The following is a 26,504-nucleotide window of genomic DNA, read 5'->3' as shown; positions in this document are numbered from 1 at the left end:
CAAATGGGTAAAACAAATAGAGAGAGATGGATGGTTCTCTGATCCGACCCGCTTCCCTCCTTTCATCAATGTCTAATCATGAAATAAAGAAAATGGGGCTCAAATCTTTGAAACGAATAAAGGTTGCAAAACTTTAATTATGGTCTGCAACTTGGTGTTCATCTCTATCTAATCATGATTATATGTCCCTTATTGTCTCTGTCTCTTTTGCTTTTTACAGCCAAATATTTCTTATTTATTACGATGACGCACCAATGCAAGCTTGCAATCATGCCGATTCCATTTGTTCCTTGAGATGCATGCGCTGGTAGGTCCTCCATAGAACAAGAAATTGTACGTTTTTTAGATTTTTTTTTTTTTCAAAATTATAGAAAAGGTAAATAGATAGATTAGATGGTATAACTACTCATAAATTTTTTATGTGTATAATATTAGAATAATGATTTTTTGATGCCCCTCTCACATATTCCCCTTTCACAGAATCGTAGATCATTTGCTTCGAGATACAGAGAATCATAAATCTTTTTTTGGTTATCCTAATCCAAATGATCTATGGTTTTGTGATGGGGACATATGTCAAAGGCAAGCGTCAAATTATCACGACTCATATTAAATGTTTATTTAAAAAGGGATTTTTGAAAGGAAAAAAAAAATGTTTAAGAGTAGATGTTGGAAACTTAAGAACATTACAATCTATATATTATAACTGCTTAAATGGTAGTATTATCACGGATCTAATATTTTTGACCCATCCCTGCCCCGAATAACTTTTCTCTGCCCCATCCTCAGTTTGTGCCCAATTTAATGTTTGAATGTTACAATTCAATCTTTAATTTGGTGTGGTAAATAATTTAAGAAATTAGGTATACTAATTAAATGTTTGGTCGGTGGGGTTCGGACATAGGACGTGAGAACTAATTTACACATGTCTTACCACTTCACTAAGTAATACTTGTTGATAATAAATCTAATATATACTAGGGGTACAACTTGGTTCGGATTGGTTCAGTTTAAAGCAAAATCAAAATCGAACCGATCAAGATCGATTCTATTATATGAGAATCGGAATCAAACCGAACTGTTCTAGAACCGAACCGATCCAAATCGACCTTATTTCGGTTTGGTTAGGTTCGATTCCATGGATTGCCAAGGAAGAGCCGAAATTCGCTCATCTCACCCATTGTTAAGTTGTTTTGTAGCTTGAGAGAGAGAGAGAGAGACAAAGAGAAACGCACCGTCGCAGGTCACACCATCACATATGCAGACGCAGTCGCAGGTCACACCGTCTCAGACGTAGAGAGAGACGAGGGTTAGGTACTTAGGTTTTGTAAAAAATTAAATTAAAAATTTAAACATAAATTTAATATTTTATTTTATATTAATATTAGTTCGATTTTCGGTTTTTATTTGATTTTTTATATTATCTGAAATCGAGAACTGAATCGAATTCATCGGTTTTTTATTTTATAAACTCGAAACTAAACCGATACTTGTCTAAACCAAACCCAACCAATCCAAATTCTACAATTTGATTTGGTTCTAGGTTTAAACCGAATTAAGTTGCACCCCTAATATATACATAATCAGGATGGGATAGGGTATATCAAAATCGTTCCCGTTTTAAAATTGAATCGATTTTTCATTTCTATTATCATAACCATCTTGAAATCATTTCAAAGTGGAAAAAACCAATCTACAGGGTGGCAGGGCAAAATTGTCATCCCTACCTATAGATGCATTTTTTTAAGGGGGAAAAAAGTTGTGAACAGGATAAACGTTGAAAAGTCTTCCCTCGTATAACTAAAACTAAGCTAATATTTATTTGGCAGCATTATAGATGTAGAGAACTTAAGAACATTATAAGGGTGGTCTATAAATTGCAACTGATTAACTGGTAGGGTTTTTTATTTTTATTTTTTTGTCATTTTTTTCCACATTCCTTTTGGGATGTAACTAGTTTTTCTGATCGGACGCCTCGACTACACTTCAACTTGTAGAAGGGTAAATCAGGAGTCCACCTAATTTTGAACACACGGCCAGAGGGAGGAAACCCCCGTAACTAATTATACCAATGACCAAACCTTTTGGTGATTTTCAAATTAATTATTTTTTATAATGCATTGTATCCCACATCTCTTTCTATTAAAATCTTCATATCCTAAGATTCTCCTCTCTTAAATGTTGATATCAATGATTTGAATTGTCAATCTTGACAATTAGAATCAACCATCTCACCCATGGTTTGATAACTAGGTTTCAAGACTCGACTCATTCATGCCAAATATTGAGTTATCTTGGACAAGTTTTCTAATTTGTTTGAGATGTCTTGTTCGAAAATTTCAAAAATGAACGTGAGATATTAAATCTCGTTCAAAAAATTGATTTGTGCGTTTGTATCGTTCAGGCGTGATACCGAGTTAATCGGACGATACGTCTCGATTTCCGATGAGTTTTGAAACTATGATCTCACTGATAAAAAAGGGGTGAGCGGGCATAAAGAAAGAACAAGTTTACTAAATGGGCAATCAAATTATCGTGAAAAAAATTAGGGGGTGTTTAGAAAGAAATCCCTCCGTTGGGTTCATTAAATAATTTTCTCTTTTTTTAATTATTTGATTGATGTGTAACAATGAAAGAGCTACCACATAGGAAAATAGAAATTCTTTAAATTTTACCATAGGCTCAACATGATACTACGATGAGTCATGTTGGCATAACATTTAAATTGACATCGATTCTCACATTGATAATGCTTTTCACTTATATCTCGAGGAGAAACATTTATGGTTTTGTGCATACATCTACGTCAGTAATGTAAGAATCAATGTTAATTTTAATGTTACTTCAGCATTTTCCTACTAAGATTTTTCATGCCTGACTCGGCATGATTCACCATACTCCTCTACATGTTTAGCTTGCTATAGAAAAACCCTTGGTCTATGATTGCTCTACCTAAGACCCAATCGTTAGGTTTGTTCGAAAGGTCCAATACGATAAACTTAGGGCCCACATGATAATTTGTCTTTTCCCTTGGAGGAATCATCAAATTTTACCTTATGACAATAAAAAGGCTCATTTGGGTGTTTGGATTCATCATTTGTTCAAGAGAATCTTTAATTTTAACCATCAACCCTATAATAGATTTGAATCGGATGATCGAACGGTCCTAATTAATGGAATAAAATAGGTAATGGGTGCCATTATCTTTTTTTTATTTTTTTTTCTATTTGATAAAAGATAGTAATGTCATTGTAATTGAGAGGGTTTAGGTGCAGTGTGAAATGGACATGTGAAAGAGTACAGGGTACGATGAATGCGGGCTAATATGCCCGAACCAAACACATAAACATCACCTTTAATAAAGGTGTGACTAAAGAATTAGTGTGTTGTGTTTGTCAAACAGTAGTTGTGAGAAAGAGAACAGAGCAGGAGAGCCCAGCATGAGTCTCGAGGGCTCCTTTTGATACCGACAGCCCCATGCCCCCCTCTGCCCTCACGAGACCTTATATCACCACATATCTCTCCATCTGTCTTTCTCCCTTAACAACCCCCCCCCCCTCCCTTTTTTTTTTCTATTGCCTTTTAATAAAGTTACTCTTTTCTTTTTTCTTTTTTTAACAAAAATGATGGTGACATTAAATACTATTATTAATTATTGTTAGATGTAAAGAAATATATCTAGTAGGGGTATTTGTGTCTTATAAAAAAATGTATTTGTCGATTTTACTCTGATGGTTGCTAGAGAACGGGAAGTGGATCCTCTGTGACACATGGTTCCTATAGCATAATTTCAACGGATAAGAGAGATATTCTAAAAAAAATATATTGCATCTCAATCTCTTATGATCATGACTTTGATCTGATTTTAAAAAATTAAAAATTAAAAAATTAAGTTTTTTTTATGCAAGATTCATATCTTTAAAAATGAATGACTACTAAGCTCCCAGTATTAAGGGTCGAATCTAGTTGTATCACTGATGTGGCTCTTTTTCGACCGTTGAAATTGTGGGAATTGTGTGTTACTAAGGATCCACTTCCTAGAAATAGGATGTAGGGGTGCCAATGGGTATGGCTAAGACGGGTTTGGGTCAAAAATTAATGGACCAATTTAATTAATCGGTCGAGTCATAAAAAAATATTAGTTCATGTCTGATCTATTTATTAAGAATTGTGTTGGAGTGACATTAAAATTGACATCGTTTCACATACTACAGACGTGGAGGTGTGCACATAACCATAGATATTTTTCACTTGTATCTCGATGAAAGCCAACAAAGGTAACAATTGCCACAAATTTTTTTTTTTTTTTTTTACCATATTCATATTTCTAGACCCCTTAAACATGATTTTGGACTCAAATCACTATTTGATGAACATTTTGTTTCTAACTTCCAACAAAAAATAAAAAATAATGATTTTCCAACGCCCCTTCTAACACATGTCCCATGACATGGCATGTACTAGAACCATAAATTCTTTTTCTTGATATACACAACCCCACATATTTATGGGGATGTATAGTTATATATCTTCATAAAAAAAAAAAAAAAAAAAAAAATCTATAATTCCAACCCATGCCATGTCAGGGGCATTTTTTAGAAAATCACAAATCAAAAAATTCAAACTAAAAATAGACTTGAAGGAAAAGTTGATTAGACCAACTTCTTCTATTGGTATATAAATGGAATGTAATATTTAATATAATTTGCCAAAAGGTCTAAGCAGGTCGCGTTATCCCAAAAAATATACCAAGTACAACTGCCAAATGTCCAATTTCACAATCCCAATTTTATAAAAGTGATTCAAAAGATATATTTCCGTATAAGACAAATGAGCCTTAATAATCAAAGAATTTTGGGATTCTCATCACTTCACCTTCCAAATTAGACTCCCAATTTACTTAATTGAGGAGTTGTTAGCATGGTTTGAATAAATAAATTTTATTTTATCGAAGATTGAAGATTTTTTTATGTGCTAATTTTACATTTAAATCCTTTCAGCTACCTCTTGAGATGTCTTTTCTTATCTTCCTTTTTGAATTTTTGTAATTCCCATTAATTTGTGTTAATTATGTGGACCATCCATGTCTGCTCTGTTTTGTCTTTCATTTTATCTTGAATCCAAACTTCTTCTTATTGGTTCGTAACTTTGCCACGTTGACCATGAATAATAAATAACTCATTAATTTAAAGTTCTTATCGAAAATTAGATCCATAGTTCCCCCAGATTACAAAACCAATAAAATATCAAATATTAAAAAAGAAAATGAGTTGTTATTGTCACACCAACTTTTACTAATGGCACACCAATTATGTGCAATTCTTTGAAAATTCATATAAGGATTGGTGTGGCATTAGAAAAAGTTAGTGTGACAATAATGGCTATAAAAGAAAAAAGGGTAAATCACAAAAATATTGAACACTTGAATTGTTGAAGCAAGTTGTTGAGGGTATTGTTGTACAATGGTGTACCCATGTGTTGGGTGGGTGAGTTACCCTAGAAAGATTTGAAGGGTACACGTGGCAAGCAATGAAACTAGGTGTTGGAAAACTTAAACAACACCAGGTGTAGATGTACTAGATCTCAATTATTTTGCAACATTAATGGCCCACGCTTGATGTAACTGTTGAACTATTTAAGTTCCAGCTTTATTAACTTTTGGGGAGTTGTCTCAAATATTGATAACAGACCCATGGACTACCAAAGAAAGCCCAAATCTGTCACAATATGGGTTGGGCCTCCTTTTTTAAATGTCATATATAATTGTATTTTGTCTGTTTTGATTTTGATAATTGGGTTCATGTTTTTGACAAAATAGATCTCAATTCATAGGTGTGTGACATGGTGATGAACCGTAGGGTCTGACCTCTCTGGCTATGTGCCTGGTTTGCTTCACAACCATCAATAATTTGCATGAAATAGTTACTTAGGACATGTTTTGTACCATAATAGTATTTCTCCAAATTCTTTTTGTTCCCCTCTGAAAAACATGGAATAATCGAATATCTTGTCATCCAACCCATTTAAAAATAACAATTAGGTTATGATTTCGTAACAACTTGACTTTCAACTTCCTGCTAATGTAGAATCTTAAAAGTAAAATAGATAGAGACTTGACTTGAAATTCGAGTGATCTGAAAACTAAATTTAGTATGTTTTGGATCCTTGGAGTAGATCTGATTGTTTTAAAAAAGATCGAATATGATTTAACGTATTTTGACCTGACATTTACTCAATCCAAGTAACTCGAATGTAAGAATGATTTCTCTGAATCTAGGATGTTTCTTATTTCAAATGCAATCCCGGTTGACTCATCAAATAAGTTTGAATATGGTCTAGTTAGTATCCAAATCCATTTTTTTATTATTATTTAGATTTGAATATAGATATACTTAGATCCCCCAAGCCCAACTTATTTTATGCCCTAAAAAGATAAACATAATTACCCATATCAATTTTCAATTTGTAGTCTCTCCAAAAATATGAAAAAATTAAAATTCACAAGTTTTTTATTTTAATTATTTAATATGCCCTTACTTTTTATTAGTAATTAAAATGATTTGTAATAGAAAATTAAAATAATGATAGTAAAATTTTTTTAATTATTTTATAGATCATCATCGTCATCGCCACCATCCCTTACACTTTGTCGAGAGTTACGTCTAATATTATTTATTTTTATTATTTTCATCAACGTTCTTTTCCATCTTTCTCCAATTCTTGTAATTATCATTATCTTCATCGTCTTTTTAATTTTATCATTAAGATTTGAGGTGGGCTCTCTTATTATTTTAATATAATTATTAAGAAAATTAAAAAAATTAAAAAGGGGAAAAAAAAAATTATAAAACATTTAATATTGAATCCATCATGTCCACAGTCCACCAAATGAACAGTCCTGATTAATTAATGAGTAGGGTTGAGTCAGACACATAATAGGTAGGGCCCATTGAATATGATCAAGTTCACACCACCATACAATGCTCAGTCCATTAACATAAGATAGAAGGAGAAGACGACTGATAAAGAAATATTGATGTCGATGTTTCTTTTTCCCACGATAAAAGAGGGACTGATGCAGCTTTTTTTTTTTTTTGGTTTTTGGTACTACTCGTGCAATCTACAGTATTTATCAGGACCCAGTACACAGACAGAGAGAGAGAGAGAGTTGATGAAGATGGAAGAATTGGAGAGATGGGGAATCCTTAGTGTCCTACCAACTAACATGCCCCAAGGCTTAGCAAAAAGATAGATAAACAAACACAGCCTGATATTTTCAGCCAAAGTTGTGGGGGGCCAACAACATTGACAACTCTCTCCCAATAATATATCTCTCTCTCTCTCTCTTTCTCACTTTTAAAGAAGACTATTTTTCTCTCTGTAGGCACTACTGACAGAAACATAACTGAAAATGATAGTAAACACTGTAACAACAGTAACAAGGACTAAACAATACTTCACTCTTTCACTTTATCCATCTTTTTCCTTTCTTCTTTATTACTTAATTTTATATGGGTATAAGATACTTCTTTGTTAAATTCAATACCTCTCTCTCTGTCTCTATCTCTGTCTGTCTCTTTTTATTATTGTTGTTGGGTTTTTTTTTTTTTTTTCTTACTTTTTCTTTGCTTTCTTTAACGGGTTCTATTATTTTATTGACAAAAAAATTGATGCAGCATTGATGAAAGGAAACCTCTTTTTGTCGTGATGGAGGGGCTCCCACAGTGAAAAAGAAAGAAAAAAAAAAAAGAAAGAAAAAGAAAAGCAAAGCAAAGCATGGGGTGGGAGGGTGGGTTCTGTACTGTCTCAACCTGTCCCCCCCACCCAACACACTCACATACTCTCTATATACTCTGATTAATAACAGTCACACATTACCCCACACCACCACCACCACCACTACCAGCAATATTGGCTTTATGTGTTTTGTTTTTCTCTGCTTCTCTTGTATTTGTCTATGTATGCTACTACTTCTGCTCCCTCTGCTCTCTACTTCAAATGGGGGAGGAATCATACTTTGAGTTTCTTGTTATTATTTGATCTCTCTCCCTTCCATTTCTCTAATGTTCTATCTTTCTGGGTACTTCTAAAAACATGAAATTTCTTGTTTTTTTCCTTATTTCCTTTCCATGTTTCTCAAACTTTAGCTTAGTGGGTACCACTAAATTTTTTTGATTTCTTGATATAGTGTTTGATCTTCCTTCCATTTATCTCATGTTTTAGCTTTGTGGGTACGACTCAATAAGAATTTCTTTCTAATTCCTTCTTTTGTTCTCTTATTTTAACTTTGTGGATAATCCTCAATTCACTACAACCTTCTCCTCCACTCCCCTCCCCCCTCCTCTCTTGTGTGTGTGTGTGTGTGCTGGGTTGTTCTTCCATAGAGCTTCTGAGAAGAATAGTGGGTGTTCATGGAAATTGATCTGAACCATGCATTGAAAGAGGGGGAGAAGAGTGGATGTTGTTATGGAGATTGTGACAAGGGTGGTAGTGGTTGGTGTTCTCTGTCTTCTTCATCAACTACTTGTAATTGTTGTTCAACTTCTGCTGTTTCTTCTATGTCTTCTTCAATTTACTTTGAACTATGGCATGCTTGTGCTGGCCCTCTCACTTCCCTTCCCAAGAAAGGGAGTGTTGTTGTCTACTTCCCACAAGGTCACTTGGAGCAAATCACTTCCACCTCATCTTTTCCTTGCTTGGAGATGCCCACTTTTGGTCTCCAACCTCAGATCTTCTGCAGGGTTGTCAATGTCCAACTACTTGTAAGTTGTGGGCTCTCTCTATCTAGATTGAATTATTTGTGTTTTCTTGAGAAATTGTTTGTTTCTTGTTTGTCCCTCAATCTTATTCTCACCCACTTTTCTTCCTCTTTGTGTCTTTGGAATTAGGCCAATAAGGAGAATGATGAGGTGTACACACAAGTGACACTCTTCCCTCAACCAGAGGTATGTTGTTCACAAAGGCTCCCACAATGATCTATTTTTAATTGTAAAATGAAGGAATACCTGAATTGGATTATCTTGACCTCATGAATTTGCTTTAATTCACCATTAAAGCGATTTTCTAGTTCAATTTATTCTGGTGAGGTCTTTAATTTTATGGGATTTGTATAGTTGGGAGAGAGGAATTTAGAGGGCAATGGGCATGAAGAGCAGATTGGCGTGGAGGAGGGGGCTGGAGGTTTTCCGAGAAAATCAACGCCTCATATGTTCTGTAAAACTCTAACCGCCTCTGATACTAGCACCCATGGTGGCTTTTCTGTTCCGCGTAGAGCCGCAGAAGACTGTTTCCCACCCTTGGTTAGATTTTTGCATCTTATACTTTCTCCCATTTTCCAGATTGGTTGGTTAATGATCTCTAGTTAAAGTCCTTGCCAGGCTTGATAGTGCTTCATGTATTGCAGGATTATAAACAGCAAAGACCTTCTCAAGAGCTTGTCGCGAAGGATTTGCATGGTGTGGAATGGAAGTTTCGGCATATTTACAGAGGTGTCTTTGATATAAAATTGTGTAATGTGATGTAATTGAAAGGAAAACAAATTCACTGAACATGACATGCAATTTTCAGGTCAGCCTCGCCGACATCTGCTTACTACGGGATGGAGTATTTTCGTTAGCCAAAAGAATCTTGTTTCAGGGGATGCCGTGCTCTTCTTAAGGTATATTTGTCTTGACTGACCTCTGTTCCAAGCTATGCTCCTATTTAGTTATGTGGATCTGTCTCCATGCTTATGTGGTGTGTTTGTAGGGGTGACGATGGAGAACTGAGATTGGGAATTAGAAGAGCGGGTCGGCCTAGAAACAGTCTTCCTAGTGCAATTCTTAACCGCCAGAATACGCATCTCAGCATTCTTTCTCCAGTGGCAAACGCAATATCGACCAAGAGCATGTTTCATGTTTTCTACTGCCCAAGGTACTGTTTTTAAGTATCATATGGTAAGTCTGCTTAAGATATTGAACTACTCACAAAATTGATGCACTTGTAGTTCTATTATTCGTACCGACTTGTATACGGTTACAGGGAAAGTCATATAAATATCTAGGACTGATAATGATGAACAAAACAAAATAAAAATACAATACAATTAATCGGTTTTAAAGCATCTTAGTCAGAACATGCATAACTTGTCAATGATAAAATGATAAATCAAGTTTCAACGCATACTTACATAGTCAAGCCAACTTAGGGGAGGAAGGGACAAGATATGGAAAGCAAAGAAAACAGACCTTAATAAATACGGACTCGTGGTATAAACATTGGAGTTCAACTGTTCAAGAACTCAAATAAGAACCCTTCCTTAGAATGCATATGATTGATCAATTAGTGGGTTGTAAGCATCGTCTCTGATCGTGGTTGACTTAGTGCACTAAAACCATAATTTCGAGGCTAAAAAGAACCAGAACAACCCATATTTACTTTCAAAAGTGTCAAAGTTACTTCACTAAGGTACAAGCTTTATTTTCAGTAATCCCTATTCTGCTATGATGTGTAAATGCATTGGATTCGAATCCAATTATATGTTCCTTTAAGTAGGTATGAGTAGTATGGGTGATGTATTTTTCACAACTACCAAACCTAAGTGTCTTAATATCGAGATTCTATCAAATATATTCGTGTTCAGACTTCAGATGAATAATCCTTCAATAAAGGAAAAAAGTAACAATTATCACCTTGTTGAGGGGAGGGGACTGCACGTGCCCCAAGGATTAATCAGGTGCTCTAAGAGACCAGGATACCTCGGTTTCCAAAAAAAAAGTGTCAATTATCACTTAAAGTACAATCAAATTGAAATCACAATAATGTAGAATGCTTATTTCTTAATCTTGGAGGGGAAATAAACCTACAGTATTCATTTAACGACAAGTTGCACACAGCTACTAACAACAGAAATAGATGAAGATGGAGACATCTGAGGATGTTTAAAGAATGAAGAAATATCGTAGTGTAGGAAGAGATATGTTGTAGTATCTCTATATAAATGGTGAAAGGATGTACCTTTGAAGCATCATTGTTACATAAGTAGTATGTAAGAGATGTGTCAAAAAAGGCATTATGTACGAGTGGTACGTTGACGCTCCTTTATTTACTAGTTGAACAAAAGAAAGGGAGAGGTCGATCTCTCTTGATGGTTGAAAAGGATTCATACCCTAGTGTTTAATCTTCATCCTGTCATTTTAGTAAACAAGAATGAGAAAACGAGGGCAAATGGAGATTCCTTTTACACCTCTGGAAGCCTGACTTCAGTTTGAACATCACTATTCATATTTTTCCGTTGTTTTTAAACTCTGTTTATATACATTTCGAACATAAACCCTTGTTTCATATTTTACTTACATTTGCAAGTTTGTAACCTAGTTCAAATATTCTGAGATGCAGGGCAGGTCCTGCAGAGTTTGTCATACCTTACCAAAAGTATGTGAGAAGCATCACCCATCCAGTAACAATTGGGGTGAGGTTCAAAATGAGATTCGAAAAGGAAGATACAGCGGAGAAAAGGTCTGATATAGCTTGATTAAATATCATGATCAATCACATCACATGTTATATTCCCATGATCATTACTTGAAAATGTTGATGTTCTTTCGTAGGTGCAGTGGCGCTGTAACTGGGATTGGAGATTTGGATCCCTATAGATGGTCTGGTTCAAAATGGAGATGCTTAAAGGTAAGTTCCTTTTAATTTTGTTACTCAACCTTAACTTTAATATAAAAATGTTCTTTAAACTATGAAGGTCTTGTCAAACATGTTCTCGATTCACATACTTCTTCAAATGCAGAGATGACCCTACCTTTGATTCTCTGCTGATGCTTGATCCATAATCATCATCTTGCCTGCATATGCTGTATGTGTTACTCTACGTTCGATTTCGGAGAACAACAAATGTTTGGACTGTGTTTCGTATGTATGGAAAGTCATAAATTGGGCTAGACACAAAATGAGTTCCAAATGTACTAGAAGAAATTCAAAACAAATAAACACTGTTTGTACACTTGAAAGAATGTAAAATGAGTTAAAAATCCTTCACACGGCGTTATGATATACAAAATGCACATATTCTAACACTTCTCCTCGGTCCTCAAAAAAAAAAAAAAAAAAACCCAAGTCTTGGAACAAAAGTGCGATTCGTACGTCTTGATTAATGGACAATTGTTCATAGGCATTTGGGTTTCAAAGTGAAGCATATTATTAATAGCTCAAGGACTATCAATTTCCACTAGTTTTTTTTTTTTTTTTTTCAACAAGAGAAAAACAAATCAAAATGTTTCTTGTCATAAGAAATTTGTAAATATTCTGAAACCCCAATTTTGCTGCTTGTTTTATATACATTAATAATTCCCCGTCACAACATCTGAACAGGTCAGATGGGATGAAGATGTTGTGAGTGATCAACAAGATCGAGTTTCTCCTTGGGAGATTGAGCCCTCTATTTGTCTACCAGGCTTGAGTGTCCCATCAGCTCCAAGAATGAAGAAACTACGCACTGTTCTGCAATCAAACCCACTCGACAACCCTGTCACCGGTAAGGATGTTCTAATGGAGTTGCAAAATTGAGTGTTTGTTTTATTTGTAATTTTTTCTGATATCAGGTAGTTCTGGATTTTTTATTTTTCCATTTGAGCAGGAATGAGTGGCTTTTTGAACTTCGATGAAACTATGGGATCCTCGAAGGTCTTGCAAGGTCAAGAAAATATAGGTTTTAGGTTACCTCACCATGGTGGGGATAAAATAAACCACCTCGTCGACTTCGAGATGCCCAATACAACAGCACATAGAAGTCCCGCATCAGCTGCTATACAAGAGGCTGTCAATAGTGAGCCTATGCGTGCGCAGCCCACCACTTACACAGGCTTTATGGAATCCACAAGATTCCAAAAGGTCTTGCAAGGTCAAGAAATATTCCCTTTGAGATCTCATGGGGGCACAGAGTTCAATTACTTAACTTGGAACAAGAGTGATCTTGGTTGCAATATGTTCAACATGTATCAGAGACCCAATCCTAGTTTCTACCCGCTTGCCTCGGATGGTGCTGGAAATATACAACACATGCCTTATGATGATAAATACAAAGCAAACCATGATCTCATGATGCAACCATATATGACTAATTTCCAGAGAGGGAATAGTATCCAATCCAATATGGCTTCTATCCAAAGAAGGTTCTCCAGCATTGTTAGAGATGATGTAAGCAATCCAAGTACATCGAATCTTGTGAATGAACATAGATCACCTGAAAATTTATCTGCTCCGGCTGCCAAAGATGTAGATACGGAAAATCATAAAGACGAAGTTTGCAATGGTACTAAAGCGGGGTGTAAACTATTCGGGATTTCCTTAACCGGAGAAATTTCTATTCCAAACTTGCAGAGCTCTAGCAGGAGAAGTTGTACTAAGGTAAGCTGTAATGAAGTCATGAATTAGATGTTAATGCCCCTAGTCTTTTTTTCTCTCTTTATCTGATTGCCAATAAACTAAGTGAAGGTTCACAAACAAGGGAACTTGGTGGGAAGAGCTGTTGATCTCTCGAGAATAAATGGGTACGATGAACTTCTAAGTGAACTAGAACGATTGTTTAACATGGAAGGTCTTCTTTGCAATCCTGATAAAGGATGGCAAGTCGTTTACACGGACAGTGAGAACGATATGATGGTCGTAGGAGATGATCCTTGGCAGTGAGTGTCACTTCTTTCTAAATAGAACCCATATAGTAGTTTTGTGTTATGGTTCCATCTGCATATGATCATCGGTATGTATGCTCACGTGCTTCTTTCTGTTTATGACAGCGACTTCTGTAATTTTGTGTCCAAGATTCATATATATACACAAGAGGAAGTCGAGAAAATGACAATCGGGATGATAAGCGATGACACTCAAAGTTGTTTGGAAGAAGCACCACCAGTAATGGACGTGTCAAAATCTTCTTCGGTCGGACAACCTGATTCATCTCCGACAGTAATTCGGATTTGACACTGGAGAATGAACTTGGGGATTTAAGTTTTTACGAAGATGGTAATGTTAAACTTAAAAACCTGAATCATTTTACATATATTTCTTCTTCTTCGGGTTTGCAGAACTCAACTTTAGCGTTCTTATTATTACTCTCCTTTAAGTATTTCTTACGAGTGTTTTCGAATTTCTCTGAGATCTGTTATTAGTTCTTGCGCAATGGTGTAATTGTGTAAATTCAGTAGGACATAATTGGCATTTATCAAATTGTATGCAACTTCACAACTGAAGAATAAGGAATTTACCATATCTACATCCTCATACTAGAGTTTAACTTCACTTAGTCAAGTTCAAATAAATAAAAATAAGAAAATGTAAATTTTAGAATAATTTAATAAATACAATATATTTATTTAAATAAACTTGAGTCAAACATACGAGTTGTCAACCGGACTCGACTCGGTGAGACGTTAGATTCTACACTGAGTTTCAGATTCTTTAAAACAGTTTTGAATTCTCTTTGAAATTTGTGCCTTTGTAAAAGTAAAATCTACTCAAATTAGTTAACTCAGTCAAATCCACCTTACATCGAAGCGTATAGTTATCCATCCATGAATCCAAACGACTACGTGGGGAAAAAGAGGGTGATTTAAATATGCCCCTCCAAGTTTTGGTCATATTAGATATTCCCTTATGTTTTCAAACTGATTGCATGCCCCTTGACCTAGGTCTTTAACAGGAAATTAATGTAAATGACCTGATTACCCTCATTTTCAACTTTTAATTGATTTACTTCCTTAAACCAGTAATTTTCGAACTTAAAGATTTTATCTTATTCGTCCTTCAAACCTTAATAACAAGATAGGATTTTCAATAATAATAATAATAAATGAGGGGTTTTAGGATAAAATAATAAAGGATTTTTTTTATAATACATTGAAGACAATGGTTTTTTTTTTCTTTTGTTGAACTGGAATAAGTTATAAAGAGGTTAACAGTTTGAAGATGACAAAGTTTCTTTGGAAAAAAAAAAGATTTTAGATAAAGGTTGAAGACAAGGGCATTAGTTCATTTTTAATTAGGTATTGTTTGTTTGCGCTAATTTTCAACGCTTAATGTTGGAAAAAAAAAAATTCAACACTTTTTGTCAAATTAACATATTTGTTTACTTCATATTTTCAGTGTTATAGTTGAAAATAAGTAAAAAAATTCAATACTATTTTGATGCTTAATTTTTGCGTTGAAGCGGAAAGCACTTCTATGTCCTTATACTTAAAAGGATATTACCTCTTATATCCCATAATAATTATATAAGCACCTTACAAATTAATAAACACACACTATAGTCTAATTGTTTTGTTTTATAGGGGTTAAAAATTTTTGAATGAGTTGATTTTTGGTGAGAATGATCTCTACAATGAGGAGATCATCCTCACCAAAAATCAGCCCATCCCGAAACTTCTAATCCCATCAAAACAAGTTCAAGAATCATAAATTGTCCATTTTTTTTTTTTTTTTTTGAAACCAATTTTGATGTGGTTAGAAATTTCAAAATGGGCTGATTTTTGGTGAGAATGATCTCTAGACCATATAGATCATCCTCACAAAAAATTGGCCCATTCCAAAATCTTTAACCCATATAAGACAAAAAAAAATTGGCAATGGTGTGGGTTGCCCTTATGAATTCGTGGGATATTTTTATAATTACCCATCCTTCATTTTCATCGAAAATTATTCATCCAAAATTAAGTTCTTTCATCTTTGAATTAAGATGATGGGATGCTCCAACTGTTATGACGAAAGAGAAGATCATGCTTGTTGTCTGAAAATATTTTATGACTGTTGATTTTAAATTTTGGTGACTTGTATAACATTATTGTTTTTAATTTGAAATTTATGGGATTTTAGAAATTAAAATTTTGAGTATGACTTATTATTTAAAAATGAATTGTATTTTAATTTTATAAGAACTAATATATTTTACTGTATTTGATAAAAAATAGATATTTGAAACATGCAAACAATATATAATATGATTGCAAGGGTAAAAAAGATAATGTATCAATTTCTGTAATGTGTAACAAATATGATTCTGCGAATTTAGAGCTTAATTTTAATAAATTCAACATTATTTTGATATCGAAGCAAGCAATTTTTTCACCACTTATTTTTTTTAAGTTAAACAAACAGTACCTTAGTCTCTCCCACCGCAAAAACTAGGTCAAGGGGTATGACATCAGTTTTAAATTAAAGGGTATCCTAATATTTACTAAAACAATGAGGGGGTGTGTTTAAATCATCAAATAAAAAAGGCCTCGCCACAAATACTAATGTGGGAGAGGGCGCAGGGATCCGGTTAATGCGTATGACGTACTCCACGCATCTCAGACACGCATTCGCGGATAGTGGGGAAAGTTTTGCTATCCTTCTAGTATAAAAATTAATTAATTTCAAATTCAAGGAACGCCACGTGTACATTCGAAACTAGAAGGAGCCGCAATCTGACATATCTAGAGAAATCAAAACCTGCCCAACTCACGTGTGCAGCCCCTCTAAATTATTCCATCTTAGACCAAAATATTACCGTTGGAGACGAACACGTAGCACACTATGACAACGTCTGTCCTCATCAACACCTTTGGATCCTCGACGTCTTTTATTATTTTTTCTTAAAAGAAAGAAACACGGACCCTCCCATCTCTCTCTTTCTCTCGCTCTCTTCGACTCTAAAAACAAGAAAAATTTTACATAAAACCCTATATTCTGTAATGGGTTTCTGGGAAATTTAGCAATGTTGAACTTTTCGGGCGATGTCTCAGTCTTGATCTTCCTTTACTGGCTCGTCTTGCTTGGTTTCTCCTCTAATGGAGTTAACGGCGAAGTAACGGAATTCAACTTCGAGAAGTTAACTCTTAACAATCTGAAGCTTTTAGGAGATGCACATTTCAATAACGGAACTGTACGGCTGACTCGTGATCTCCCTGTTCCCAATTCTGGAGCAGGGAGGGTTCTATATAGTAAGCCCGTCAGATTTCGGCGATCGGGAAGTAATTTTCCGGTGTCTTTCTCGACGTACTTTTCGTTTTCCGTTAAGAATCTGAACCCATCTTCAGTTGGTGGAGGACTCGCTTTTCTAATCTCTCCAGACGATCAAACAATTGGAGAGGCTGGTGGGTTTCTAGGGCTTAAGGGTTCTACGTCTGGGTACGTTGGAGTCGAATTTGATACTTTAATGGATGTAGAGTTTAACGATATTAATGGAAACCATGTGGGTTTGGATCTAAACAGCTTGGTTTCTACTCAAGTTGGTGATTTGGGCGCAGTTGAGGTCGAGCTCACGAGCGGAGATCTCGTTAACGCTTGGATCGATTTCGATGGGCAGACTCGGATGTTTAATGTCTCTGTTTCGTACTCTAATCTCCAACCAAAAGATCCCCTTTTGTCTTTCAATCTCGATTTGGATCAGTTTGTGAACGATTTCATGTTTGTAGGGTTTTCCGGGTCGACTCAGGGGAGTACAGAGATCCATAGTATCGAATCGTGGAGCTTCAGTTCTTCATTTAGTGGGTCTTCGATATCACCTTCTGGGTCTCCTCCGCCACCTTCAACGGCTAGTTTTATGACCCCTTCAACGGCTAGTAATGCCAAGGCACCACCTCCTTCAGTTCCTTCTGGTTCTGATTCAGCCTCACCAATCCCAGAAAAGACCAATAAGTCCTCCTCTTGCCACAATAAGCTGTGTAAGCCCGGGGCCATTGTAGGGGTTGTTTTGGGTGGAACTTTTTTTCTGGTAATTTTGGGTTGTATTCTCATTTGCTTATTTTCAAAAAGGTTCAAATTTATCAAGAATTCGGAGTCTTTAGAATCGTCGTTCATCAAATCCCCAAAAGAGTTTAGTTATGGAGAATTGAAATCGGCGACCAAATGCTTTAATTCCGCACGAATTATAGGTCATGGAGCATTTGGGACGGTCTATAAGGGTATAATTCCGGAAACAGGAGCAATGGTGGCCGTGAAGCGATGTAGCCACAGTGGTGGTCAAGGAAAGGCAGAATTTTTATCCGAGCTTTCGATAATTGGGTCTCTAAGGCATCGTAACCTTGTTCGTCTCCAAGGGTGGTGCCATGAGAAGGGCGAAATTCTACTAGTTTACGACTTCATGCCCAATGGAAGCCTCGATAAGGCCTTGTTTGAATCGAGAATTCCCTTGGCATGGCATCACCGACGAAAAATTCTAATGGGTATTGCCTCGGCCCTGGCGTACTTGCATCAAGAATGTGAGAACCAGGTAATTCACAGAGATGTCAAGGCTAGTAATGTAATGCTTGACGAAGACTTTAAAGCTCGATTGGGGGATTTTGGATTAGCGAAGCAAGTTGAGCACAATAAATCACCCGATGCAACAGTAGCGGCGGGAACAATGGGGTACTTAGCCCCTGAATATATTCTCACTGGGAGAGCTACTGAGAAGACTGATGTGTATAGCTTTGGAGCTGTGGTTCTTGAGGTGGCTAGTGGGAGAAGACCCATTGAGAAAGAGAGTGGTGGAGTTGGTGTGAGTAGTAATTTGGTGGAATGGGTGTGGGGTTTGCATAGAGAAGGGAGGTTATTAGAGGCAGCTGATATGAGACTTGAAGGTGAGTTTAATGAGGAGGAGATGAGGAGAGTGATTTTGGTTGGCTTGGCTTGCTCACATCCTGACCCATTAGTGAGGCCAACAATGAGGGGTGTGGTTCAGATGCTTGTAGGTGAGGCTGAAGTGCCAATTGTCCCAAGAACTAAGCCTACTATGAGTTTCAGTACCTCTCATCTCTTGTTGAGCTTGCAGGACAGTGTGTCTGATTGTAATGGGATGATCACCATCTCCACCTCCTCTTCAGATGACAGCTTCAATGGTGGTGGACAAGTCTGACTTACTGATTTTCTTCTTTTAAAAAATAAAAATAAATTAGGATTCTATCATATTTACTTACATATAGTAGCGTTTTTGTTTGTATGTTTGTGTGACACAATAACATGAGAGTGATATATTTATGCAACAGATAATGGATCTCTTTATTAACAAGAAAGGAACTTTGGAGCTCTTATTTTAAGGGTGAAAGTGGATGGTAGAAGCTAGAGACAATGGCCGAGACCCATTTGTTTATTTTCTATTATGGCTTTGGCTTTGTTGAGAGGTCGGCTGCTTTCACAAGGAATCTTAGTCAAAAGAGTACAGTTTAGAGAGAGTAAAGTAACCATAAAGGAAACGAAAGTTTATTAACCTTTGAGTGATTCTTTTGTTGGAAAAGAATAGTGAACTGTTACACACGTTTGGATCACTTTTCTTGTTAAATTCTTAAAAAATGTGGAAAAGATTTTGGCCACTCAGGCTTGGATGCCCATCACTACCCAATCCAGACTGCCCAATTAATGGACCATTCTTTAAATAGGATTTAGCCCACCAGACCAGAGTTTGAACTAATCTTGATGATCCTAGCAATGAACAGTAATGCATCATAGAAAGCAATGTGCTTCTTGAATCACTTCTACAATAATCACATTTGCACAGTTGATGGTTCGATGATGAGGGTTGAGGAGCCATTTTTCGGGAAGCAACTCATTTAGACATTTTGGTGATTATATCGACCCATTTGCAGCTAACATCTCAAACCCTTACAGTGTTCTTCAGAGTAGTCTTCTCAACACTCCAAGAATAACACTCCATTCAAGGATTCTTATACCATGGGTGCACTGACCACCACTTTTCTGCCGTCAAATTGTGTTTCAAGACAAAAATGATTTCAGAGCTCCATATTAATGTCTTGTGAATGATGAATAAATGGTTTATGAACACAGAGTACCAAATTGCCAAGTAGCCCACTGGGTCAACCAAAATCAAAAGATCAACACCACACCTACATGTTTAGTACATGTTCGAGTAAAGAATTAGCAAAACTAAAACTAAGAAGCAATGTTGCCATTGAATCAAAACAGTTTCCATTTCTTTTATTCCATGTCCCCTTGATATTCATCCTTGGGGTTTTTCCTCAATTGCCGGATGCAGTTAGAATTGCATCAAGTCTTACAAACACTTAATCAACACAACACTATCGTATCACAGGCCTTGCATGTCAATAACACACATTACCTGCAGAAGAAGGTCCAGTCACCTTGAGCGGAAGCGGGTCCCATTCCACAGGATTGCTGCAATGCCCACTTTTAACTTCAATAATCTGAAATTGACTGGGCTCAGCCACAGATTTTGCTATCTCAGCTTGTCTAGCCGCAGCTACTGTTTTCAGTCGGATTCGCTCAGCCCTGGACCCAATGACCTGTCCCAATATAGAAGCAGCAATTGTCAAGGCCATTGCTGTCTTAGGCATCACCACAGACTTCCTAAGCATGGCTATGAAGGGCACAGCTGCATGAACTGCCACGAACCAGGAGGGCGAGAACTTCTTTGTGTGTTCCCTCCAAATTCCAAGAGGGATGTTGGCCGCCATGCCCAAGGCACCAATCACTAGCATCTTTGCAGGCAACGCCTGTGGACGGAGGGTCTTCACGAGAGCCGTCCTGGCTAGAGCTGCTCGAGCTGCGACTATAGCCGGTGGGCACTTGAATTTCATGCCTGGTGGGGGCTGCAGAGCCCTTGCGACCAATGGCAGGACACCACTAACTGCCCTATAGGACTTCGCAATTGGGCAGTTCCCAGTTTTCAGCCACTCATTGCCCAATGCCTCGTGCGATGAATTTCCTCCCTGAAAGATCAAAATTAACAATTATCAGGAGACAAGCAGAAGAGAGGTTTGAAATTATGTTACCTGGTTCGTTGGTTTGAATTCGGTTTCAGGGTTCGTGGTTCACCACTCTTGAACGAACCTGATTTGTAGAGGTAGTTTTTTTTTTTTGAAAAGAATAATATATTGAAAAGGAAGGGGGGATACAAGAAACACGGAGGCCGAGAAAGCCTCACAAAAAGCAACAAAGATTCGTAGAGGTAGTTCGTGGCTGATATTTAACGATTTATGTTAATCTCATAGAAGAAGAATAGGATCAAGAGGAGGGTAAATTATCAATTAAAAACAAAGGGGCATTTTTAATATTGACCAAAGCTTGGGATTCTAAAATAAGGGTTATCTCTAAAATTAACCAAGCCATGAGTACATCTCCAAAATTCACCAAAATAAGAGGGTCGTTAGGTTCGCTGTTTTTGACAAACCCACTACGAACCAAACCTTGAACTGGTTCAATTTGTACCGGTTCGCTACTATATTAATGAAACCAGTAACATTGGTTTGGAACAGCTTATAAAGAACCGAGCAATACATTCTACAATCCAGGGATAAGATGGTCATCTACCTTTGAAGAACGCTCTTGCTTGGAGGATTCGGATTTCTTTTTTTGCTTCTTCCACTTCTGAGAAAAGGAATCAAAGCTAAAGGGTCCTCCCGGTCCAAAGGCGGAGAGACTGATGGTGGCCGCCTTTGCTGCTAAAGGATTAAACTGAGGTGGTGCAGACTCAGGCCCCAAGTTCTCAGAACTCAAGAGTGATCTTCCAGAGAGTGGGACCACTCCATCACGCCCATGGAAAATCCTAAATGCCATATCAAAATTGGGACCATCTTCGAAAATCGGACCTTTGGCTCCCCGTACCTAGAGAAATGATGTAACAAAAAAATTTAGGCCGTGGTTCAGCAAACTCCATCTAAATGGGAGAAAATTCAGCTAGATCCATAATAAATTGCGTTGATTTTTATATTCTTGGCATTAAAATACACAACAAAGTGAAGGCTTGTACAAAAACAAAATTTCTGAGGGAAAAAAAAGGATAGGGGGCAAGGAAAAAAAGAACTTACAGGCATTGTGAAATTAACTGGTGAGAAGGAGAAGTTGGTGGGTTCATTAATGTTCCTCAGAAATGGACATCGTTGGATACCCTGGCTTGCAAAGGGACACTCAGATGATGGTGTCTCCCCATTCATGCCTCTAAAGAAAAACTCCATTTCTGCAGAGCTGCTTTACCTGAACATAGAGGGCATTAGATGTAAACAAGAGCATATCTAAGTTATCTCAAGTAGGAAAATAATCCACAACACACTGAAAAACAAATACAATAGAAAAGTAAAAGAAAAGCAAGCACAAAGTTAAGTGAAAAAGAAAAAAGAAAAATAATTCCAAAAATTTATAAATCTCCTTCTTCAGTTTAAAAACACTTCAAAATTTATCAATATCTCCCTTTACACTTCACATGAAAGTCATTGGAAAACTGCAACATTTGATCATTAGATTTAAAAAAAATAAAAATAAAAAAATAAAAACCCAAACCTTGCTAGATGCATCATTTATTAAAGTGAAAAAAATAGCAATTACCACTAATAGACTTGGTCTCAATAGGCCCACACATACCAGAGTAAAAAAAGTGCAATACATCATTTTTTTACAAAAAGAAACACTATGTAAGAGTAAGGGAACCCTATTGTCGAAGACTTCAATAGAACATAAGCAAACTCCAAAAATCATGTGTTTCCATAAATACTCCTTTTTTTTTGGTGATGGTTTTCCATAAATACTCCTAACAAGTAGGGGTTTCAATGGGTATAAAATGGAACTGAACAGATAGAAATCAAAACAGTTAGGTTCTATCCGATGGGGATCAGCAGGTACTTGGAATCGATTTATTTTGTCATTTCTTTTTACAACATACATGATTTAACGTTTTCCTACATTTTAAAATTAATGCATATCATACAAAGTTCTTCAATTTTTCATATAAATTATGTATTGAAGTTTAAAATGGACCAACACTTCTAAAACTTTAGTACTTGTAAACAGTGTTGTTAAATGCAATCGCACATGCTATTTCCAAACTATATTTCACATATGCTACCATCGCATATATAAAAGTATGCTATCTGCACAATATGCGATGGCATACTTTTTGGACACAGATTTTCTTTTTCCTTTTTTAGCATAAATTCATTTTTCACTTATAAATATCCCACTTCTACCCCATACTCCTTTTACAACATCTCTTCTACCTTCTAATCTCATTCTTACCCACACAAAGCCTCCAATTACACATCTCATTACATTTTCTAATACATTCTCACATGATTATAAATATTCTCTAATCTCTACTCTAAGCTTAAGTCACTCTCTCACTCTCAAGACTCAAAAGAAAAAGAAAAGTACTCAAGAATCAAGATTTAAACATTTTCTGCATTTTTTCCTTCTTTTTTCCCCTTCCTTGTAGCATATGCCACTGCATATGTGATGTCACAAATGGCATATGCGACCAGCACACTGGTCGTATATGCTATTTTACAACATTGCTTGTAAAGAAGACGAATTTTAATTTTTTTGTAAAAATAATATCATTAACTCATAAAAAATGGATTTTGGTTCAAGAATGAAATCATATCGGAACTGCTCATATCCAGTTCATCATTCAGAACCATACCACATCCCGGATCTCATGAAATAGGATGAATTGAGATGGTATTTTTATTTAATGGAACAAATTATAGTTAAATTGATACTTTATACATAATATGTCAATTTTTTGCATCCACTAAAGGATCCATACATTGTGTTTCAAGCTTATAAGCTCTATGAAAAGAGTCCAATAATTATTTTTTTTTTTATTTTTTTTTAAAAAGCAACTGTCCTCGAACGGTATACACACATTCATAGAAAAATCATCCATGAATAAATGATTGGAAGTGCTCAAATAAAAATTTTAAACCTAGATTTAGAGCCATAAACATCCCATAGTTCAACATTGGAAGAAAATCCACCCATTGAATCAACATAAAAAACTAATAAAAATCAACGAGAGCAAACCATAGACTAATAATCCTTAAAATGTTTCAGATTTAAACCATCGTTGGAGAAAATTAACTGACGGGATTCAATCTCAGAAAAGAACCCAAACAACACAGACCCCAACCTCATCACAGAATTGCTAACGTTTAGGCCCTCAAAAACAAGCACAAATTCCAAAAACAAACATCACAACCTCTAGCTCAAAAAATTAATTCAACGTGCGTATTGTGCACGGAACTGGTCCCCAATTCTCATAATAAAACCCTAGAATTACTACCAAATAATGCAAGCATAATTTCCTAGATAAAGAAACCCTAAGACATACAAATAAAAATTTAAAAATTCCAAGCAAAGATGAATCAAACTCTAATCGAAATAATGGGAACAAATCCAACAAAAAAAAAAAAGGCAAATCAATACCCCAAGCTTTAGAAATACAAGAATTAACAACAATTGCAGATAAAACCCGAAATTCAAGCATCAAAGAACAGAATCGTCGATTCCCCTAAATAAAAAACAACAAATAACGTTAAAAAAAAAAATCTAGGGTTTTTTTATTTCAATAATAAGAGAGACAACAAAGATGAAATCTGATCTGAAATCGAAAATTACAGATTTGTAAGTGATTAGATACCTCTTGAAACCTTCTTACACAAACTCAGTCGACCAAAGAACAACACTTGTGGTGGGAGAGAAACTAAAAATGAAGAGTTAGGTAGGTGAAGCGGATACAAGCCGTGTTCATCACACGCCTACTTTGACATTTTTCCATGTTCAAAGACGTTAGTCAACGTTTAAGTTTTACTAACGGCCTAACGGTGGCAGTGCGACTAATTAACTTTGGGGTGATTTATAAATGACCCTCCATGTTTTGATCAATATTTGATATACCCCTGTATTTTTCAAACTGATGACACACCCTTTGACCTAAGTTTTGTCTTCAACAATCCTCTTTAATTTTTATCTCGGAAAACATGTTGTCTCGGATGAGTCAATAATGTATTTATTAACTTTTGCCGATTTCTTCAAAATATCGGATCAGTCGTTTTGGATCTGGGATGAGTCAATGTGATGGACAACTCACATTGACTATGGATTGATGTCCCTTGATCCAAGTCGAATATAGATCCATCACTATATTTATCTAAATCAAAATGATATATTACTTTGAAAATTATATTTTTATATTTTTTAAATAGATAATGCTGAAGTAATATTAAATTGTACGGGAAAATTTCTTACGTGTGGTATCTCGATGAAAAGTATCTATGGTTCTGACACACATCCATGTAGGAAATGTTCTCCACGATGTATATTTCAATGTTATTCCAACACGACTCTTTTCAAATATCATCTTTTAATATTTTAATACAAAATAAATTCTTATAAAATAAAAGAATTATAATTGTAAAATATAATTTTATAGTAATTAACAAAGAAGTATAGAAGTAAAAGTTAAATGTTTTTGTAGGCACTATGATTTGCACGAGCCCACTCGAGAAGATCCCACACTTTCAAACGTATTAAATTTAGTTCCAAAAAGAAGTGGCTTTTGGCATTTTTCTCATGCATCATTCATCTTGTTTTAATACCCAACCCTAGTCTCTAGCCCACTACCTTAACCTAAGCCCATTCAACCTAAAACCTTCCATTACAAGCTCATCTCCAACACCAAGGCTTATTCTATTCGACCTAATTCAAATCCAAGTCATGCTAAATCCACAACCCAAGTCCATATTCTAAACTCATAGTGTAAATCTAATGTCTAGCACATTCTAAGCCCATGACCAAATCCTAAAAACCCATGGTCTCACATCCTTCCTCAAAATAATACATTTGATGATCACTTATAAATTCCAACATCCAAGAATACTTCTCATTGGTGGACTAACTCTCAAAACTAATTTGAGAGTCAATTCTCTTGAGAAATTATTAGAATGATTCCCTCAAAAAAGCAAGGGGTCAAAAAATGACTAGGATTTTTGGTAAATATCTTTAAAATTGTGAGAATTTCCAATTCTACCCTCAGAAGGAAAATTTTTTAAGTATATACATGGAGCTCTCCCATTGACCCGTTTCAGAAATATATTTCAATATTCACTTTACTATATATTTACAAAAGACCAAGCCTACCACTTTTACATATTGTATTCCCTCATTCATGGTCTCAAAAGTATTTTTTTGCCTTCTATCATTTGCTTAAACTTTTTGAGAAAACTACATGAGAGCCTCCCACCATCTTTTCACATGTCCTTCCTACATGCATTCTCCAAAATCCATTTTACACTTATTACTTAATGACTACCAAAATTATGGCATATTGCCTAGCCCACATGGCTTAGCCAAATAGTTTGATCATAATCGCTCCATACCCAATTTCATCACCTGCCCTCAAGAAAATTTAAAATCAAAAGGTTTTTCTATACAATTCTCTTGTTATTTCTCAAAGTCCATGGTTTGAACCATTATACCTAAAAAAATTCTATCAAAATTTTTATAAAATACCCCATTTTCCATGAAAAAAGCCCATGATCTCAATCCCCCCTTTCTTAACCCTAAAATATACTACCTAAATCTCAAATCAAAACCCTCAACTCTCTCAACCTTTCTTCCAACCTTAAGCTCAATACCAAAAAAACCCAACTTCTTTTAACGTTAATCTCCATACAAAAACTAACAACCTACTTCTAATTTTAAAATTATATACAAAAAAACCCCAACCTTCAAAACTCAAAATCAAGTAATCTATTTAA

At 35.7% G+C, this 26,504-nt stretch overlaps 3 protein-coding genes across 8 annotated transcripts; 2 read left to right on the top strand and 1 right to left on the bottom strand.

The window, feature by feature from the left end:
* Window positions 1-7,811: 7,811 nt before the first annotated feature.
* ARF4 (auxin response factor 4) lies at window positions 7,812-14,251 on the top strand. Of its 2 annotated transcripts, none has more exons than XM_086423348.1 (12): window positions 7,812-8,762; window positions 8,889-8,945; window positions 9,114-9,299; window positions 9,404-9,488; window positions 9,568-9,658; window positions 9,748-9,912; window positions 11,377-11,496; window positions 11,595-11,664; window positions 12,358-12,520; window positions 12,623-13,392; window positions 13,480-13,670; window positions 13,782-14,251. In XM_086423348.1, the coding sequence occupies exons 1-12, from the start codon at window positions 8,412-8,414 to the stop codon at window positions 13,963-13,965; spliced, it is 2,433 nt and encodes an 810-aa protein (XP_086279474.1). In that variant the 5' UTR covers window positions 7,812-8,411; the 3' UTR covers window positions 13,966-14,251. The 2 variants fall into 2 exon arrangements, with proteins under 2 accessions (XP_086279474.1, XP_086279473.1); XM_086423347.1 differs by having other exon boundaries at window positions 7,813-8,762; window positions 11,589-11,664.
* A 2,364-nt stretch (window positions 14,252-16,615) lies between these two features.
* LOC147385758 (L-type lectin-domain containing receptor kinase VIII.1-like) lies at window positions 16,616-18,990 on the top strand. Of its 2 annotated transcripts, XM_086422192.1 has the most exons (2): window positions 16,616-17,148; window positions 17,233-18,990. In XM_086422192.1, exons 1-2 carry the CDS (start codon window positions 16,736-16,738, stop codon window positions 18,854-18,856), a joined length of 2,037 nt encoding a protein of 678 aa, XP_086278318.1. In that variant the 5' UTR covers window positions 16,616-16,735; the 3' UTR covers window positions 18,857-18,990. The 2 variants fall into 2 exon arrangements, with proteins under 2 accessions (XP_086278318.1, XP_086278317.1); XM_086422191.1 differs by having other exon boundaries at window positions 16,617-18,990.
* Window positions 18,991-19,906: 916 nt separating this feature from the next.
* On the bottom strand, window positions 19,907-24,538 carry LOC147385757 (uncharacterized). 4 transcript variants are annotated; one of them, XM_086422194.1, is made up of 4 exons: window positions 24,386-24,538; window positions 21,783-21,939; window positions 21,286-21,579; window positions 19,907-20,684 (listed from the first exon to the last, which is right to left on the bottom strand). In XM_086422194.1, exons 2-4 carry the CDS (start codon window positions 21,927-21,929, stop codon window positions 20,058-20,060), a joined length of 1,068 nt encoding a protein of 355 aa, XP_086278320.1. In that variant the 5' UTR covers window positions 21,930-21,939; window positions 24,386-24,538; the 3' UTR covers window positions 19,907-20,057. The 4 variants fall into 4 exon arrangements, with proteins under 4 accessions (XP_086278320.1, XP_086278319.1, XP_086278321.1 ...); XM_086422193.1 differs by having other exon boundaries at window positions 21,783-21,948; window positions 24,386-24,537; XM_086422195.1 differs by having other exon boundaries at window positions 21,783-21,942; window positions 24,386-24,519.
* Between the last annotated feature and the right edge of the window lie 1,966 nt (window positions 24,539-26,504).

Source organism: Akebia trifoliata, chromosome 14 (genome assembly GCF_017979445.1).
Source record: "Akebia trifoliata isolate Shusen 1 chromosome 14, ASM1797944v1, whole genome shotgun sequence".
NCBI lineage: Eukaryota > Viridiplantae > Streptophyta > Magnoliopsida > Ranunculales > Lardizabalaceae > Akebia > Akebia trifoliata.
The sequence above is the reverse complement of the archived record's forward strand: the minus strand, read 5'-3'. Positions and strand labels throughout refer to the sequence as shown.

What these genes read in the sequence shown, in the direction of transcription:
- ARF4 (XM_086423347.1), top strand. Translation starts at nt 8,412, where the DNA reads ATGGAAATTGATCTGAACCATGCATTGAAAGAGGGGGAGAAGAGTGGA. An exon ending in AAGACTGTTTCCCACCCTTG is followed by an intron (nt 9,300 to 9,403) that starts GTTAGATTTTTG and finishes CATGTATTGCAG; the next exon opens with GATTATAAACAGCAAAGACC. An exon ending in CAAAATGGAGATGCTTAAAG is followed by an intron (nt 11,665 to 12,357) that starts GTAAGTTCCTTT and finishes ACATCTGAACAG; the next exon opens with GTCAGATGGGATGAAGATGT.
- LOC147385758 (XM_086422191.1), top strand. Translation starts at nt 16,736, where the DNA reads ATGTTGAACTTTTCGGGCGATGTCTCAGTCTTGATCTTCCTTTACTGG.
- LOC147385757 (XM_086422194.1), bottom strand. Translation starts at nt 21,929, where the DNA reads ATGGAGTTTTTCTTTAGAGGCATGAATGGGGAGACACCATCATCTGAG. An exon ending in CAGTTAATTTCACAATGCCT is followed by an intron (nt 21,580 to 21,782) that starts GTAAGTTCTTTT and finishes TCATTTCTCTAG; the next exon opens with GTACGGGGAGCCAAAGGTCC. An exon ending in AGCAAGAGCGTTCTTCAAAG is followed by an intron (nt 20,685 to 21,285) that starts GTAGATGACCAT and finishes TTGATCTTTCAG; the next exon opens with GGAGGAAATTCATCGCACGA.